The sequence below is a fragment of the Temnothorax americanus genome, unplaced genomic scaffold (assembly GCF_048541705.1).
Source record: "Temnothorax americanus isolate GAGA-0224 unplaced genomic scaffold, ASM4854170v1 Scaffold35, whole genome shotgun sequence".
NCBI classification, from domain to species: Eukaryota; Metazoa; Arthropoda; class Insecta; order Hymenoptera; family Formicidae; genus Temnothorax; species Temnothorax americanus.
Window position 1 is genome coordinate 1,033,716 of NW_027509496.1, and position 19,808 is coordinate 1,053,523.

Genomic DNA, 19,808 nt, shown 5'->3' on the forward strand with positions numbered 1-19,808 from the left:
GAAGAAGAAGACACCGATGACGACAACGACGAAGATGACGAAGAAGACGAGGAGGATTACCAGCCGGCTTCCTTGTGCCGGTCTGAACAAACCGGCACTCGCTCCACACTCAAGTTGCCCTCACGCCGAGTGCACGTGGTGGGGTAAATATCGCACTGGCGTAGAGTCTACTTTGCCTGGATAATCACGTTTCTTTTTGCGATTACATGTGAACATTACATATGTTTACAAATGTAAATCAGTTACTTAAATGAAGAATTAAAAAACGTTATGAAGAAATTGCTGGTTTTTTTCACGCGTCTATTTCTCATATTTACTCTTACGGGACCAGTGTAGATTTCTCATATCTCATTCGGGACGTTGTTAACAGTGACTCGATCACATGACAGCAAATGCTGATCAAGAACGGAGAAATCCAATCGTGGCCGGTCGAATATCCCTAACTATTTTTTGACTACGCCGATGAAACAGACCGCGGCGAGAGCTCGGTGTGGCGAGTGGGAAGGTAGTTTCAGGAGGGGAAGGGCTAACCATTCGGTAGCAAATGCTGGTAACCCGTCGCAAGGTCAAGATCAGTCGGTTAATCCCATCCAGTCGGCTGAGGACCTTGCACCTTGCACAACGAACAATTCTGTCTCTCCGTTTGCTCGCAATTCTTGCATACATATATGTGCTATCTCGCGCTTTAACACGTTACGCGATAAATACGTAAATTAACGTGTAATTAACGAGTTATCGTCGCGGTAAGGCTTAAAAATTAAATAAGTTTTTAAAGAATGTATGGCTTTATCCGACCTATGTTGAAATTTATCAACGATGAACCTTTTGTTTGACACGTGATACGCTATCTAAAAATCTAAGTGTTCTACTGTACCGTGATAAATGTGTTTTAATTTTATCCCGCTGAAACGTTCTATCTTGGTATTACGGATGTACTTGAAATAATTATAAATATATATATATATATATATATACCGCTATAGAGTGTGGTAAATCTTTAAATTACTTTCCACGCGAGTCTCTGTTATGGAAACTTGTGTATTAATACCCAAAGAATTTTCCTTGGTCCTCACCAACGATCAGTCATCCTGCAAAAATCTCTTCAAAGATGATTCAAGTACGTTAGACGTTAGAATTTCGGTATGGTCGAATGTATTTATACCATCGGGGACTTTGATCTATCCGTTTCAAGGATCAATTAGGTTCGACAAGATCGACCTTTATTCCCTTCTTGATGACAATGATGTAAGTACGAGCACCGCATATATATATTTCTTATAAATATTTTATATAATTTTATATAAAAAAAACTTTATTTTTATTTAGTCTCTTAGAGTACGATTCAATATATCGTTTTACGGCACCAATAAAAAATATTGTATCTACATTTTTAAATAATAATTGTACAATTAGAATAGTATGCATAAGAAATATTTAAAAATTATTTATTTTGAAGATTAAATGTTATGCTCATATATTAATTTTAAATATAATCACCAACTAAATTCTCTCTTTCTTTTTTTCTTTTTAAAAAGAAAATTGCGCTATATGATTTTTGAAAAAATTATAATTTCGCAAATATTACAATATTTTTTATTAGTGTTACCGATTTTAATTCTTGTACAGATAATACACATGCCATGGCTATTAAATTTTTTAAAATCAGTGTAAAATCAAATATTATAGAAGAATTTGGAATATATTATTGCTGAGATAAAAGTAAAGAGTTTGAGATTTTATGGTCTTATCTTATGTATACTCTTCTTAGCGTATATCTTATTTATTATCATATATTTTCTGTAAAAAAATACTTCCTTTAAAAAAATAAGCGGGAAATATATATTAGTTTTTAATATTGTCAAAGAAAAAGAGAAGGAGAGAAAAGAAAAGAGAATCTTTTCCCTCCCTTTTCTCCGATTTATTGGCTAAAATGTGATGAAAAAAAAGTTAACATATAGGTATGATACAAATAAATAATTATGATAAAGACATTGAATAGTATAGAGGTTCGCACATTGGTTATATCATTTTAGGGTTATATATTTCGCAAATTTAAATTTCTCGTAGTTTTATAAGATATGTACTCCGTATCAATAATATTAGATTATAAATTTAATATTCCTGGTATGCATATGTTAATATTACATTTCCAATTTTGGCATAAAATTGCGTTTAAGATTGAATGACGATGAATCAGCACATAATTTAAAGGCGAAATACATAAAAATACATAAAAATTATAAAATAAATTTTTCACAAAAATTAGAGGAACACTTAATTTTTTTTTAAGAATAAGCAAAATTCAAGCAGCTGTAACTTTGTTAAAAATAAATTTAAGTTTAAAAAACGGATTTTAAAGCTTAAAATCTCCACCTTCGAAAAGTGACTATTATTTTTTAGTTTCTGTGAGTTTGGTAATTTTTACATATAGAAAACTATATACAAGCTGGACAAAATGGAAAGTTTTCTTCTCACTTTATGGGCCTGTCACGTGTAAAAAAAAAAATCTGCAAAAATGTTCGACTTTTTAACGTGAAAACTTAAAGTTTTCCCTACAAATTCCTTTTTCTTTTAAATGTTTTTATGATTTTTTGTTGCTGAGTTATCGCAGATTGAATAAAAAATAAGCGACTTTGATTGCTCATAACTCCGTTAAAAATCACCGTACCGCAACTCAAAAACAGATTCTTAAAGCTGAAACTTTGCTCTATCGAATGGTATAATTGCCAAATTTCTTTAAATAACATGTAGACATGATACAAATAGATGAAGATAATGTAAAATCTAGCAATTTTTCCCTATTTCATTTTGACCCAGAAAACAATTGTGTAGAACAATACGAATTCTTTGTTTTTTGTACCCTACATTAAAAAAAAATTACCGAATCGCTGGGAAACTTTTTTCATGATGGCCACTATGGTTTTATGGGGCAAGACGTACAAAAAATTGTAAAATTGCTTATAAGGTATGTAAAATTAAATTTTTGAAAACTGTTAGGGGAACAAATAAATCTTACGTATTCTTTATACGTATTTTCGGTATATTGAGTTGAAAAATCCAAAAATGCTTATAAAAATTACGTCTGCGGGGAAAACGTAGAAAATGGAAAAAAAACGTGAAATCGCTTATCCTTGGAGTACCACACTGGGTATAGCGCACATTTGTTTGTTTTAAAAATAATGTTTCTACAATATAGTGAAAGTTAGTGAATCGAAGTGATATGGTAAATAAACTTTTGTTTTCTCTACGATTCCCCATGCTGCGCAGCCTCATTTGTCGTTTAGTAGACGTATGGCTACACCCAATAAATAAAGGTGCTAAACACAGTGTAGAGTTCTAGGGTTAAACCTCCAGACGTAATTTTCTTACGTATTTTGAGACCTCCCAAATAGCGGCTCAAAATTCTGTGACTCAAAATTGTAAGAAAACGAAAATTACGTCTAGAGGTTTAAACAATTTCACGTTTTTTCCTCGCTACAGACGTAATTTTTATAGCATCGACTTCTTTCTCAAAATACATAAGAATACGTAAGATTTATTCGTTTTCCTAACAGCAAAACCTCAATTTTGCAGGGGGATGGTAATGTTTAAAATTTCGAAAAATTTGATTTTTAATTTTTTGCATATTCTAATAGTGTAATCTTTTAAGAATATTTCCCAGTTTGGTTTTTTGAGAATTAAATTGGAAAGTTAAAAATGTAAATGCTGGCCGGCAAAGTGTCCAGGTGCAGGTTCGCCTTGTGCTACACTTTTTCCTCATGTCTGAAAGAGGCCAAAGCCGAAAAAATCTGATGTTCTGTGATTACTGCTGCAATGGAAGCTGACCTCAAGACGTCTTTTTATAGCGCGGATAATTTTTGAGCTTCGTATGTATCAATTTTCTAGCTAAAACTAGTATTCTAAACTTTAACCGTTGTTCTCGAAATGGCATTTTTCGATAGTTTTGCCACGATAATTCACGAACGTCTGCAGATATCGACTTGATTTTTGTTTTAAATGAAGAATAACGAATTTTTTCGTAAAACCTATTTTTGCGCACAAAGATTAATTTTTTGTAACTGTTTCAACAACAAATAACTTAAATCTTTAAATTTTTTCTTTTTTGGGTGCCATTGTTGTAATCTTGATGTACAATACTTTTTCAGACTTTAGGTTCAGTCTATAGAGGGGAATCTCACCAACAAAATGGCACAAAAAAAATGAAAAATTTCAGTTCGTTTACCAGGAATCGTGGCAAAAACAGAGCAGTGCGCAAATCGCGCGGTTGCCTTCAATCATCAAATTTATATTTTTGGGACTTAGTTCCTTAAGAAAGCACTAATAACATGCTTCAAAAAAAAATTATGTATGTTTATTTATTTGTCCACAAACGACATTTGAATTTTACACAATTTACGGCCAACTTTACCATTTCCCTTAAGTAATTTCATAATTTTTTGTACGTTTTATCCCATAAAACCATAGTGGCCACCATGAACAAAATTTCAGTTTTTCGGCAAATTTTTTTTTAAATACAGGGTATTTAAAAGTACAAAAAAAATGTAAAAAAATTAATTTATGTTGTTGTTCTACACAATTGTTTTCTGAGTTAAAATAAAAGAGAGAAAAATCGCTAATTTTTACATTACTTTCATCCATTTGCATCATGTCGATATGTTATTTAAAAAAATTTAAAATCAAAAATTAAGCGACCCGACTGGCCAGAAGCCCTATTCTGTAACTCTAACGACAGTGTCGGTATCGTTATATCGTCGTTGCGCAGCTTTTTTTCCATATAGTATACCTGCGCAACGACAACGTAACGATATCGACACTGTCGTTACGAGTTACAGAATAGGGGTCCAGTTCACATTTATTCTAACTCACAACGTTTCAACCATAATCTGGTCCTTCTCAAGTAAGATATTATAATTTAATACGCAACATTAGACATCATGTGTCGCCAGACGTTGTATCCTAACCACATCGTTCAAACGCCAAAATGTTTGGTGCGTCAAAGGAATAAAAATGTAAAATTGTAAAAATTGTCAAAATATAAAAAAATTAAAGTAAACATTTTCTCCACTATATCCGTACCGTGCCATAGTCAAAGTCACAATGATTTTACAATTTTACAATGAACATTATTGTGACTTTGACTATGGCACGGTACGGATATAGTGGAGAAAATGTTCACCTTAGTTTTTTTACATTTTTACAATTTTTACAGTTTTACATTTTTATTCCTTTGACACACCAAACATCTTGGCGTTCGCATGATGTGGTTAAGATACAATGTTTGGCGACGCATGATGTCTAATGTTGCGTATTAAATTATATCTCACTTAAAAAAGACCAGATTATGGTTGAAACGTTGTTAGTTAAAAAATATGTGAACTGGCTAGTCGGGTCCTTAATTTTTGAATTTATTTTTATTTATATACTGGCGATTTTATTTATTACCATTGTGTTTAAAGAAAGATAATTATATCATTCGATAGAGCAAAGTTTTAGCTTTAAGAATCCGTTTTTTTGAATTGCGGTACAATGATTTTTAACGGAATTATATGAGCAATCAAAGTCAAAATTTCTTATTCAATCCGCGATAACTCACAAGTAACACTACCCAAGTGTCAGTCGCCGTTTTATTTTTTGAAACTGTGCACACATGTAGAACTTCAAAAAATATTTGTGTCGTGTTTTTTTATTTGTGCTAATAAAGCGTTCTAAGAGTAGAAACTATACTCGAAATATTAACTTCTCAACTTTATGTATAACAATTCTTTATGTAGGGGAGACCGGGACTAGTTAATACACTTTTTTAAAGATTTTTTTACATGTAACTAATAAATGGAATACGAGCCGCAAAAAATTTTTTCAATAGTCGCATGCTTATATAAAACAAAAATTATTTTTTAAACTAAATAGTATAATTTATTTTGTTGCACCAATAACAATTATAAGGCGATGATATTTGCAACAATCAGCCTCTTATATGGGGTAAGTTGTTACAGTACTGGATTAAGTTGTGAAAGATCCAGTTTTTAAAGTATAATATATTTAATAAAGAGAAATAACAACATATATAACAATATGTGTTATATTACACTTACATTGTTGAGTGCAAAATCATAATATAAATGTAATTTAACTCATGTTCTGTACTGACTGGTTCTGATACGTAATAAGAGATTAACGGTGAAATCATACATAAGATTAAAATATCTGCCGCTGTTATGCCGAAATTATGTGTTACATTGACAGAGTTGGTCGAAATTATAAGTAGAATAGCAGTAACAACCAGCCCCGACCTGCCATATTTAGATATTTTAATTATTGTTTAAACAAAAAAAATGTTTTAAGACATTAACATAACTGGAAATTATTACGTTTAAAGTAAACATTTTAAAGACACAGTTAGAATTATGATGTGATGACCAGATTTATAAATATAACGTTTAATACATCACTGATTTATTTTACTTTTGGCTTGTCACGACTTTTTCACTCCCGGACCGCTCCGGGACGTGTGCCGGATTAAAAGGAGTAAGGAGAGCGGGATGACAGGCCTCTCCGACGATTCCCTCGCACCTCCGACACTTCGCGAAACAAATTTACCGTTGGGCGCCAGACGCGTCAATGCGCGTCCGCGAAATCGCAAAAGAAAACCAAAATGAGACGCAAAGCGAAACGTGCGGATGTGCGAAGAATCGGCTAGCTCGACTTAAGGGCAGAGGCGGGAGTGATGAAGAGCGGCGCGATATTCGGCGGGGTGACACACCATAAATAAAGCCACGAGCTCAAGCAATTAACAAATCAAAATAACGTACGTTTATTCTTTAGTAATTCGCGCGTGAAACAATAAAGGCCGATTCGGCTTCGGTCAATTAGACAAATCATATAATCAATCACGCTAGCGTCAGAAATAAAACAAATAAAATAATGATAGCGCGGACGCCAGAACGAACAAAGTATTACGTTATCGTATAGGAAACGCGCAAAATGCGCTGTGATTAGATTAAAGAATTACAGTAGAATGAAACATATGATTGACAGGGAACATCGACAGTAAACGCGAAATAATCATAGAAATGAAAACTATGGTCTCGCAGAAAAGATCGCGAGGGGACGGTACGTCACGCTCGGAGCGCGTGAACGCCACGTATAGAGCCGCACGAGAATTCTGTCGCCAATTATCTTAAGCTTAACGCAAGTCATTCGGGAAAATACAATACTGCCTTCAGTGATTTTCGAACAAAAAAAATGATACGCCGAGGTACTCGGGATAGCGCGAAAATTTGGAAGGAACGCGAGGAAAATTACGTAATTACCGCGAGCCATAATAGCACGCAATTATGAAGGCAATGAGCCTATCGCAAGAATGGAGTTACTCACGCGAATAACGTTCTCCAGCCAGCACGACTAGTTCTTACACGCAATTACCGATGAAACAACGCATCCAAACATAACTATTCTAACACGAATAATCTCCTAAAGCAATCAGCCCACATAAACGGCATGTTAACGCGATTGATGTGCCGACGCGGACGACATTCCAACCTAAGTAATATTTGGTAATTTGATACGCCGTGAACATCGTGTGCGCGAGACGCAACCACGAGCGCGGACATTACACGAAAACGGACTCGCATTACCGGATTTCGCCAACGAATCTATCGCGATCTCCAGAGGCTCGCTCTCACGTCTTTATCGCGATTCCGCGGCCACGATACCATCCCGAGGTTCTTCGCTCTCGCTTTCGATCGCCATTCGATACTCGGTTTCAAGGAACCGTACGTGTCGCGATATTACAAACGTTTTTCCCGGAGGAGAGCGCGCACCGGAGGGCGGCGTCGTGGCTTTACATCTCAATATTATTTGCGGACAACCTCACCGATGCGATGCCTTCCTCTCGGGCTCCTCGCCATCACCTTGTGCTATCGGTCGTCGCAGGATCAAACGGATACCCGATTCGGGGTGGTTATCGCGGAGCTCAAAACGTTAACGTTCGGACTCGCCGACGGACGACCAGAGAGTGTCTCGCTACTCTCGCTAGATTCGCTCGATTGCGGAATCGATGCGGCACCCCCTTCCGTAGGGGCGTGCCAACCAATCGAGAGCGAGCTTGCAAGCTCGCTCGATATTCTAACGCAGGATCGTCGTAAGGTGGATCCTTCGGGGGCGCGCAACGGTCCCTCGGTTGCGTAGCGACTCCTTCGATTTGTCCCTGGGCAGCGGACGGGACTTTGTTCCTGCCGGTGTGCCTCCTGTTTGACTTCGGGGCGGTGATTAGTCACCCCGCGGGCCGGTATTTCGTGGAGGCAGATTGCTGAGGCCGGGTTTTCCTCGGTACCTGGGGCCCCGCTATCGGCGGCCATCGTCCATCGCTGCCTCACGCGCCGCATGCCTGCCGCGTTGCTCTTGCCGCCCGTGATCCCTGTAGTTCCCGTTCTCGCCACCCCTCTTCGGTCCTTAGTCTTCTCGGACCCCTTTCGTTATTGGTACTCTCTCAAAGATTCGCCGTGATGTGGGTGAGGCGCCGCGCGCATTACAATTTACACATGAAAATAAAATAATAGTCAAAACGCGGAAGTGATATAAAATGTTGGCTTCTGGAGATCTCGTCGTCGCCTCTCTGGCTCGTCCCTGGGCGCGAAATTCCGCGCCTTGTGACGGCGGCGGGGCGCTGCCACGAAGCGGCGGGCCGCAATGTCACAACACCCCACCCCAAGAAGAAGCATACCGGGTGCGGTTGCCCCGCTCAGCCACTCGCCCCCCAGGGTGACCATAAGAGCGCTTCGCGATCGAGATTTCCAGCTCAGGCCTCGGCACAGTGGAACAAACACAAAATGAGACGTCATATAACACAAAAAAATATTAATAAACTAACAACTATTTTTAACTTACGAAATTCTGTCCCATCCCCACGCCTTGTCAGGCCTCGGAATTCGTTACTCGGGGGCAGTCATCTACCGCTCCGTCGTTCCCTTTTGGATTTATCGTCGCGATACAAGTTGGACCTTCCTACGATGGCCTACGACGGCGAAATGCCTCGCTTGCTGTCGACCGCCTACTTAACTCTACCTAACGTATTTTTAAACGGGAGGCTAATTCCCTTTTGGAGGCCGAGTACGCCGGCAGTACTCGGCTAAGTTTTGCTACGTCATTTTCGACGAGCGATTCTAACGCGACACCAACGTGACATGACGTGCCGACCGCATAGCGGGAGCGTGGTTTTATGCTTTATCGTGGCTTTATTACGTGGGGTCGGACCAGCGCGATACTACCGAATAAGGGTGACGGTGGTTAACGGCGGGATTCCTTATGACTCGTAAATGAGCGAATAGCCGGAGGTTTCGGGGGGGTTAGGGTTCTATTGCACCACTTGGATTCTTTTACCAATTTATTCGTCTCGATAAAGGCGTTTGTACAAAATAAAGAAATATCGACCATACAAAAGTTTCTCCTCGGTACAAGAATGGCGAGAAAAGAAAAAAAGAAAGAAAGAAGTGGGCGCGAAAGTCTATTCATAATATGGTTTTAAATCCTTAACGTGGATTTTTCCGATCGAATTACCTAATGAATCGGCAAGTTCGTATATTACCGGCGACAGAATCCTTAGTACGGTAAAGGGACCATGAAATTTGGTCGCTAATTTTGCAGACGCGTGCTGAGCGGCAGACGATAAGACGTGCTGTCGTTTCATCACTCGGTCGCCTACGGCGAACTGACGGTATCGTCTACGCAAATTATAATACCGAGTTTGTCTCATTTGCGCGGTCTCTAAGTTTTCGACAATCCAGGCCCGTAACTGGTGGATTCGTTCCATCTTCTCCCTCCAAATGGCGGGATCGGAGTTCTCTACCTCGACAGCAGCGTCGGCTCGCCCGCGAAACAGATTAACAAGTTGTGGTTTTCTCCCGAAATTCAGAAACGCCGGGGTCGCTTGAAGCGAAGTATGGTGCGCGGAATTATAAGCAAAACAAAATTCGTTAATGTTCCGGTCCCACTCGCGGTGGTCTCGACCCAAGAAAGCCGTAATCATAGTTTTGACTACGCGATTAACTCGTTCGACGGGGTTCGCCTGTGGATGATAGGGCGGTACCGTCGTATGCTGAATTCCGTACTGTGTCGTTAACGCCTGTAATTCTCGGTTTAGAAATTCCGTGCCATTGTCGGTTAATAAGACGCGTGGTGCTCCCCAACGAAAAATAACGAGGTTTTCGATAGCCTCTCGGATGATTTTACCGGTCGCTTTACGTAGCGGACAACACTCAATCCATTTTGTGAACAGGTCTTGCATCACGAGAAGGTACGCGTGTCCCGATTTACTGGGCGGAAGTGGCCCCATAATGTCAGCGGCGACAACCGTCCACGGAGCTTCGATCACTCGTTGGCCCATTAATCCCGAGGGAACATCCTGTTCTACTTTTGCTCGCTGGCACGCGTCGCACCGGCGCACGTACCGGGCGACATCGTTGAACATTTGCGGCCAATAATACCTCGTCGCGACACGGCGTTAAGTTTTTTCGACGCCCAAGTGTTCGGCTTGAGGTGGATCATGGTTGGCGCGAATAATTTCATCGCAAGAGTCCCTTGGTACAATAAGCTTCCATTGGTCGAGGTCATCTACGGTTTCGTTAATTACGGGATGAGGTCTACGAGAATATAACCGATCCCCCTCTATTTTCCATCCTGGAAATTTTTGCGGGTGCTCGAGAACTTCGTGAAATCTTTTTGCGTACCGTTTTCAACCACGGCAACCGCGCACAAGTCGTCATCTTACTCGTAAATTTGCAAAAGTGCGTCCGGCACATAGTGCATCGCACCTTTCCTGTGCTCGATTCGGTAGTCGTATTCAAGTGACTCAAGAGCCTACTTCGCTAACCGTCCCGTCGGATTTTTTAAATTATGCAGCCACCGGAGGCTGCTATGGTCCGTTATGACGGTAAATTGGTAGCCTTCGAGATAGGTCCTAAGCTTTCTAATCGCCCATATGACCGCGAGGCATTGTTGCTCGGTGGTAAAGTATTTCCTTTCCGCATCAGACAAAGCCCTACTCGCGAAAGCTATTACATGTTCGACCCCGTCTATTCTCAGCTCGAACGGGATGCTGAAGTCGGGACACAATAAGGTGGGTGGAGAAGTGAGACACTCTTTAATAGTCTCAAACGCGGCTTGCTGTTCCTCGCCCCACCCCCACGGCTGATTCTTTTTAAGCAATCGCGTTAACGGCTCTAGGCGCGTAACGCACTGCGGGATAAAACGGCGGTACCACGACGCCATACCAATAAATCGACGTAATTGCCGGAGGTTACGCGGCGCGGGATATTCCCTGATCGCGACTGTCTTATCGAGATCGACCTTTAGACCCTCGCGCTGAAACAAAAATCCGAGGTATTTCACCTGCGAGCGGTAGAACTTACTCTTCTCGGGATTGATCGTCAAGCCCGCTTCGCGAATACGCTCGAAAACGCGTTCCAACCACTCAAGATGCTCCTCGAACGTTTCGGTAGCCACCACGATATTGTCTAGATACGCGAACGCGTACGGATCCATCTCTGGTCCGATTAAGCGATCTAATAACCTCTGGAAAGTCGCGGGGGCCCACGTTAAACCAAACGGCATCCATTTAAAATGAAACAGGCCCTTTTCCGGCATCGCGAAAGCCGTGATTTCTCGGCTCTTTTGAGATAACGGAACCTGAAAGTAGGCTTGGCTTAAGTTAATAGTCGAAATATACCGAGCCTTCCTTAATTTATCGAGAATCCCGTTCATGTACGGTAACGGGTACGCGTCCTTCTTCGAAACATCGTTAACTTTTCGGAAATTTAGGCAGAAACGATATGTCCCGTTAGGCTTTTTAATCATGACGACGGGTGTCGACCACTCGCTCTGCGACGGCTCGATTATACCGACTTTCAGTAGGCGGTCTACTTCCTCATAAATGGCCTCTTTGATTTTCGGCGACACGGGGTAACATTGGTGTCGAATAGGAGGGTGGTTTCCGACCTCGATATGGTGTTCGGTTAACGAGGTGGCTCCGAGTTCTTTCGAATTAACCGTAGTTTAAGACGCTAAAAATTCTTGTAGACGCTTTTCTTGGTCCGGCGTTAATTCACTCAATCCGCAACAAACGAGGGGCGATGCTTCCGGTTTTCGCGTCTTCCCCCCCTTTTCTGCTAAGCCCGGTTCGAGATCTATGGTATCTCCCTCGGCTAACGCCACGCGCACACTCGCGAGAGAACTCGAAGAACCTTTCTCGAAACGGTAACGTCGCAAAGGATCCTCGTCGAAATTCCACGTACCGTCCGCAAACCTCATGCTTATGCCGAAAGCCTCCAGGAAATCCACTCCCAATATGCACCGAGGGGCTATTCATTCTCGAGTCAGTGAAACAACATAGGACGTTATTGACCGATTGCATACGATTAGTGTCCTTAAATTTAGTTAAATAAGAAAAGCGCTTGGCTCGAGCGTTTACGACTAAGATTCGACAGTAGTGCACGCGTTTTTCCTAACGCGCCGACGTTATTCCCTAACGACTGCAGTCGACTCGCACCGACTCGCTCCTTGTGGACTCTGACTCGCGCCTTATGAGTTCTGCCTCGCTCTTTATTTTCTCGATGACACCGATTTCTCTACGCTATTTGATATCCTCCTTCCTTATATTTGCTATTTGTAGCAATATTTTATATACTTAATTGTGTATTTCTAATTTTCTAATTATTTATAAAAAAATAAAGTTGAAAAAAGCGACTTTTACAAAAATAAAGAAATATATATAATGAGGACAAAAAGATATTTTTTATGATAACTTTATTTTTAAAATGTGTAGGAGCATATATAAAGAACAGATAAAGAAAATTTTTAATTTTTTAGAAAATGTAATAAAAAATGTGACAAAATAATTTGATTTATTATGTCAGTGAAAAAAATATTTATGCAATTTTTTCAATTTTATAAAAAAAATGTGATAAAAAATGTTAAAAAAATTTAATATTTTTTTAAAGTAGCCTATATTTTTCACAGCATCCTAAGGTGTAACTATACAAAGTCATATACTATGTCAAAGTATGTAGGAATGTATAAAGAACAGACACAGACAGACATTCTATTATATATATTATTATATATATATTTAAATATTTATTCCCTACTTTTTTTTTGTACATATATGAACTGTTCAGGATATTTTATCCTGCAATAAACATAAACATCACATGTTATAAAAATAATCGTAAAACAATTGAATTTATATATTTATTTTCTACTTGTACATATATGAACTGTGGACGTTGCACATCAATAGTTATATTTATAATACACCGATATCATCCAGAAATTGAAAGTTGGTCCCATTTATTTTTCTACGAAGGATGTGTTCTGTTCGGTGGTGGTGTATTTTTAAAGTTTATCTTTGATTGCATTGTTAATATCGCTACTTAAGCTAAGACCGACTTCGGTAAGTACTGGGGGCGGAACCGTATGTCTGTATTGGTCTATTGAAATATATCCGTGCACAGTCAGTTCTAGTAACATTAAATTGCCGCTGCCGTCCACATTAAACCAGTGACACAAAACACCAATAGGCTTCTTGTTTCCGCTGACATTTGCAAAAGTGTTAGAGTATTCGATACTTCTCCAAGTTTTCTCCCTCATGTATGCAAAACTAAGTACAAGGCCTATTATATATTTCTTATTATTGTTCTGTTGTGTGGAACAAACACCAGTCCCCGACATGTATTTCTGTAGATGTAATTATATATAGAATTGACTTGCTGGCTTACTGAACAGCGTTTTTTATTTTTGTATTCGCCAGTTCTGACTCTTTGCAAGCGATCACTACTGTTCGAATTAAGCAGCCAACAAATTGAAGACTTACGTACAACATGCTCTTTTCCTTGAGAATCTTTAACGACTGTAAAATGACTGTTAGGCTGAATGTCTATTTTATTTTCTGAATAATCTTGTAACTCTAATGTTCCTATAACATTAGATAGAACGTTTAAATCTTGAAGTATTTCTTCGGATTCAGCAGATGTAACTGCATATTCAGTAGTATTTGTTGTGACTGTAGAGGAGTCTTCACTATCCGAGTCAACTTCATCATAGAAAACGCCGTCATTGTTTGTGTCAAGTGTAGGTAGATTTCGAATTTGTACGTCATCTGCTGTTGTTATGTCTACTTTCATATCTAACATTGATATCATCGCAAAGGCATCTTCTTTCGCACAATGAAGTATATCTTTAATGACGGAGCAATTTGGAAGCAAAGAATTTCTGCCAACTACAACTGTGGGAGTGGATATTATTTTGTCTTGTGCTTCATAGGAAAAACTTAAATGTCTCGTTCTGGGAAATATAAGGTTTTCTCCTTGGCTTTCAAAATCTGTAACGGAAATATCTGCTTGCAACTGTATTCGTTGTATTCGATAGATTGAATCTAGAAGACAGCAATTTACAACAGTAGAGCATGTTGTACTTGTCGACTTCAAATTGCGAAAAAAACTTTCACATTGCTGGCTGCCATATTGCCAAGGTAAGAAGTGTTTGATTGAATTAATTGTCATGCATCTAAAAATCGCGTTCAGTAATAAGCCATGCGCGTTGAATTCAATACATAAATATGAATTGGCTGTTATGCTATTATTTGTCAATGAGTACTGTGGTTGCGATTTGATCCAGGCTCGCCACATACGCAAGAAAAAAACGCTATACCATATGTAATAAATTCTGTTTTCGATAGTTTCTGATATTGATAAAAAAGGATGGAGAACGTAATATACTATTTTCAAATAAGCTCTTGTACCTTCGCTGCCCGGGACATGATTTTGCAACAAACGCCAAATTTTAAGATCACACATTCTCAGGACCGAATTGAAATTCATTTTGTCTTTTGACGACAAATCGCTTTGGGTTAAGAGGTGTTTATCCTTTGATACGGTATCTATAAAAATCTGCAAATGTCCAGCGGAAATCAAGAAGTTTCCTAATGGCATTACTATAGAAGGCTTCAATATTCTAGATTTAAGTTTGGTACCAATGTGTACAGTGTCCTGCATGCATATAAACGTAGGCAATACACATGCATGAAATTCTGGGATATGGAAATTGAGACTTATTGGTTCGAAGTTAGGAGTTTCAACACCAAGGTTTGATTTTATTCGCATGGCCTTCATAAGACGCGAATCTTCATCAGAAGAAATACCAACAACTGTTATGCCATGATTCTTAAGATTTTTACTGATATAGTCCCAACGTTTAATGACATGCTCGGTGCGAAACTTATTGTCAGTACCAAATACACAGAGAGGAAAACAAGGGGCGTCACTTTGTAGCGGTTGAACCATTATCGTGTATAAGTAATTAGCTACTGTATTATTTTCAAAATGGCCTTGAATGGCTTTAGCAGAAGTCGCTTTGAAAGAAAATGCAACTGGCATTCCATGGTCATCGTGCGGTAAAACAAATCCCACCAATTGATTAGTATGTGAATCATATTGAATTCGACCAGTAATGCCCGTTGCATCTTCACTGAGCCAAACTAATGACGTTAAATTCCGGGCGCTCAAAAAATATTGTAATTCTGAAATGCGACAGATACCTTCAATTAACGGAACAGAGGATGAATGTATATAGCGACAAACAGTGCTAACAGAAAACAAAGGTAAATTTGCTGCTAAAGTTTCATAGAGAATGCGACCACTAACTATAAAAATATAAGCTGAAAATTGTTTTAAAACATTCTCATACGAAAATCGGCCCTTCTTATAATTGTCTTTGCTTCTGCACACCGAATTGACATAGATAGAAATGTCGATTTTGCACCTTCATAAACTTTTTTAGACTTAACAAGATTATTATCACAGTTGCTTAAAATACTGCTTACATTTTCATTCACTTTTATTTGGACATTATCATCTTTTTCGTTGTCGAGGCAAGCAGTCCGCAAGCTGCCCCGACATTCTATTCCCCCTTGTCTAAGCTAGTGAGGATATTGACAACCTGACCCAAAATCGTGATTGGATCTGTTGCGTTTAAAATTTGCATTGTGCCTCCTGCTTGTGGTGCAGTCGAATTGGCGCTGTTGACATTCTCCATCACACCTCCGTGCTCTGTATTATATTACTATTATATTTCAATATTCTGTAGTCTTCATTTTTTATGGACCTAACTTAAGATTTACATACCTGAGTTCATAGTAAAATTCTGCCCACTAACACATGACACATGCGGAGGATCAGCCGATGTTTTTATTGTCTCAACCGATATTTTTGAATTATTTTTATTTTTAAAATGAAGTGTAAGATGTCTCTTAAAATTTGATAATATCTATCTTGATTTCGCGTTGGGATCTTTCATCGTTGATATAATACTTGGACACACAGGACATTTCATTTTTGCCTCGTATTTTACAGCATTGTTTTTATTTTTAATAATTACGACATCAACTTGTACGTCTTCTTTGATCAATGAAAAAACATTATCAGCAGATCCCTTGTTTTCTTTTCCTTTCGCCATTCGAGTTATTTGTTTTTGCAACTTCTTGATCTCAGCTTTTGGATCGAAATGTCTGGAAGAGTCACTTGATGTTGCTGTTTGATTAGTCGACTTACTGATGCCCCAATAGTCCAGAGGTTTACTTTGAACGAATTGTACCAATTGCTTAATTAAAAGTTTGTCGCCAATTACGAATCGGAAGTCTTCAGGATTACGGTCATATATTTCAAAATAATTATTTAAGTCTGTTGTGCTTATGTCAAGGAATTTGATCATAGATGTTCTCGCAAATACTTCCAGTTCTGAGATTATGTCGTCAGTGATTTGTCGAAAAGAAAATGGATTGTCCAAATTATTAAATTGCATAATATTCTTAATGTGATTTGGAACACCCAAGCCCAACTCTGTGTGTATTTTATTCCAGAAGTGCGATCAACAATCCACTTCGTTAGTCTTTTCTTTTGCACTGTTATCACCCATAGCTGTGACCTAAATTTCAGAACAATACTGTACGGGGTCTGAAATAAACAAGTTTAAATGTTTCTACTGTTAATACCAAATAATATGTGTTGAACTGTTGATATTCCAAGTACAAGCTTGAGTCTAGTTAATTTAATTTTTATTTATTTATTTGTTAGCTCCACGATTTATAGTCCCCTTACAGAAGCTTGAGTCTCGTTTGTTTAGTTTTTATTTATTTATCTGCTTCTTTATAGAATTAATTTCATGTTTTGATTCTATTCATTTGCGGCTTTTTTCCAGTCGTTTTTTTTATTTTTTATTATTCAGGATTTTTTTTATTTTCTGCCTTTTTTTCTATTTTCCATTTATTTAGGGTTTCTTCCCATTCGTTTGAGTTTTTCGTTTTTCATTTAAAAGGCTACGTACACCTGCAGGCACCGAAAATAGCCCGATATTTAAGACGTTGTTTCTCAAAAAGTATTACGAATATCGCAGCGCGGTTTTTAGCATTATATAATATGTACTTTGAATAAAAAAAAGTGTTGCAAGCGCATTAATACATATTAAAAATTGCAAGAGATATTCCCGTTGCTTGGCGTCAGAGGTGTTTTCAAAGTCGGTATCAACGATATGTAACAGTTGCAAACACATGTAACAAAGCACATGTGCTTTGATTGAGCTGACAGCAACATTGATGTTATGTTACTGATACGTAAATATGGTGCTGGTTTGCTGGGGTGGGCTCATCCTAAAGTTTGGTTTGTAATAACAACACGCCATAGAATTTTCAATCAAAAGTGAAATTGACAATCACATGCTCAATCAAATGTCTCATATCCCCTTTATGAAGAGTGCGCGTTATCGTGAATCTGTTTTGTATCGAAGCGTTGAGGCCTCTTTTCCGCTATGCTCATTGGTCATCTCGATTCTCGTGCCGCTTGAACGTCGTCCGTTTCGTGTATGTACAGCGTACATACACGTGTCATTACGCGAGGTTATATGTTTTGTTCATTGACAGCTTGAGATTTTATTTTTATGTCTCTCATGTAATGTTCATTTTAAATATAAAAAATGCCAAATGACGCGCGCTATGTATTGTACTAGTAACTTATAAGGCTGAGTTTCACTAAACTAAGTATTTAATAAATTAAGCATAGTCTTATTTATGATATATTTTACGTACGTCAATTATGTAAGAAAATGTAACTCACCTTTTCAAAATAATCAACCACATCCAATCACTAAACACATACGTTTTTCACAACCTCGAAAAACTTTCGAATAACGATATTTTGTGTATTTGCGTTGTCTGTCATGAAAGCTATACAGTGGTGCACAATCGTGCCCCGCGCATGTGCGACCATGCGAGGAAAGGTACCCCTTCTACGCGGCTTCTCCTAGCGCTGCTGGCCTGTTTAGTGATTCGACTTTACTGCGTTATGATTCACGTTTAGACGCGCTGACTCGCGCCTTGTGCGGCCTTATGCATTTAGATACGCTGAGACTCGCAAAGATTCGGGCGTGACTGCGTCGTTATGTTACATTATCCTAACGACTTCAACCAATTTCTATCTTATTTGCCTGATTTGTGAAATAGAAATGTTATCTATGCAACGTAGCCCTTATTTGACGCAATTTTATATCGATTGCAAACGTTACAGAACGATTAAAAATTATGACTCGAGAATGAATTGCCCCTCGATATGCACGGTAACGCCAGAGTCGGTAACGAACAAATCATCATGTTCAAGATTTTATCCTGAACGCGTATCGGGACCTTTACCTCCCCCCTCACTCTCGCATTCTGATCGGTCGCGGTAGTCATGCGTCTCCCGCCCGTCCTCTTAAACGAAAAACTGAGCTGCTTAATTAACGCGGTGACCTCCGGACCCGCCAACGTACAGCTAGAACCGGAATTTACGAGGGCGCGGATTTCGTGTCTCGCGATTTGCACGCATAGGAAATTTAGAGAGGCTGAGCCTCTTTTACCACCGAAAGCGTTATACGCGGCATCGCGATCTCCCATCGACAACGAATCCCTGGAACCTGAGGGGTTAGGAGCCGGGTTGCCCCAATTCCGCGACTCCGCTACTCGTTTCCCGAACATTTCGGACAAGTACGGGTGGTGACCTCGACCTTCCCGCACCGGTAGCAATGTCTCCGCGGCGGAGCTTTACAATCGTCTGGTCGCAATTCCAGCACGTGGCGTTGGGGTTCACGCTCGCGGAAGCCGGCGAATCACCCGACCCGCCCGTCACAGGCGTGGTAGCCACGACCGGAGCATTCGCTTTCGGCCCGTTGGCCGTACCCTTCGTCGCGGCTGTCCCGGTGCTGCTTGAATTTGCGGTGGACACGCCAAGCGCGGCCACAGAGTCGCGTTGATTCCCTCCCGAATTGCGGTTTGCGCCCTTGGGCGCTCGGTACGCTAGATCCGTGAAGAAAGAGCGTTCCGGCATGGGAGGAGCGCGATAGTTTTGTGCCGCGCGGCTGCTAGCCTCCGCCCGGCGGCCCATCGTTCGAGCGCGTCCATCCCTTGAACCAAATCCCGAGGTATCTGGGTCTGTAGACGGGGACTCATGTGTCGGTGTGCGTAGCCGACTTTCTCCTCCTCACTCCACGGCGGCGATAACCGATCGAAAAGCGTATTTAAACACGTCAGGTAATCCGTCACGGACTCCTGTTCCCCTTGCGTTCGTCGCATTATCTCGTCGCGAAGAGCGAACTGAAAATCCGGGTCCCCGAAACATGTACGCCACGCGGTTTTAAACGCGGCTTATGTCGTTAGGCGTTCCCTCTTTCCGCGAAACCAATAAAGCGCAATACCCGATAAAAGAACAGAAGCCACTGTAAAATGTATTCGTCCG

The 19,808-nt window shown here is 39.7% G+C and overlaps 1 protein-coding gene across 1 annotated transcript in view; it reads left to right on the plus strand.

Annotated features, from left to right (window-relative positions):
• Positions 1–591: 591 nt before the first annotated feature.
• LOC143901569 (uncharacterized) overlaps positions 592–19,808 on the plus strand; it is a 229,034-nt gene continuing 209,817 nt past the window's right edge. The window contains exon 1 of the mRNA XM_077414000.1: positions 592–1,245. Coding sequence (XP_077270126.1) covers positions 1,027–1,245 — 219 coding nt within the window. The 5' untranslated portion in view covers positions 592–1,026. The remainder of the gene's footprint in view (positions 1,246–19,808) is intronic.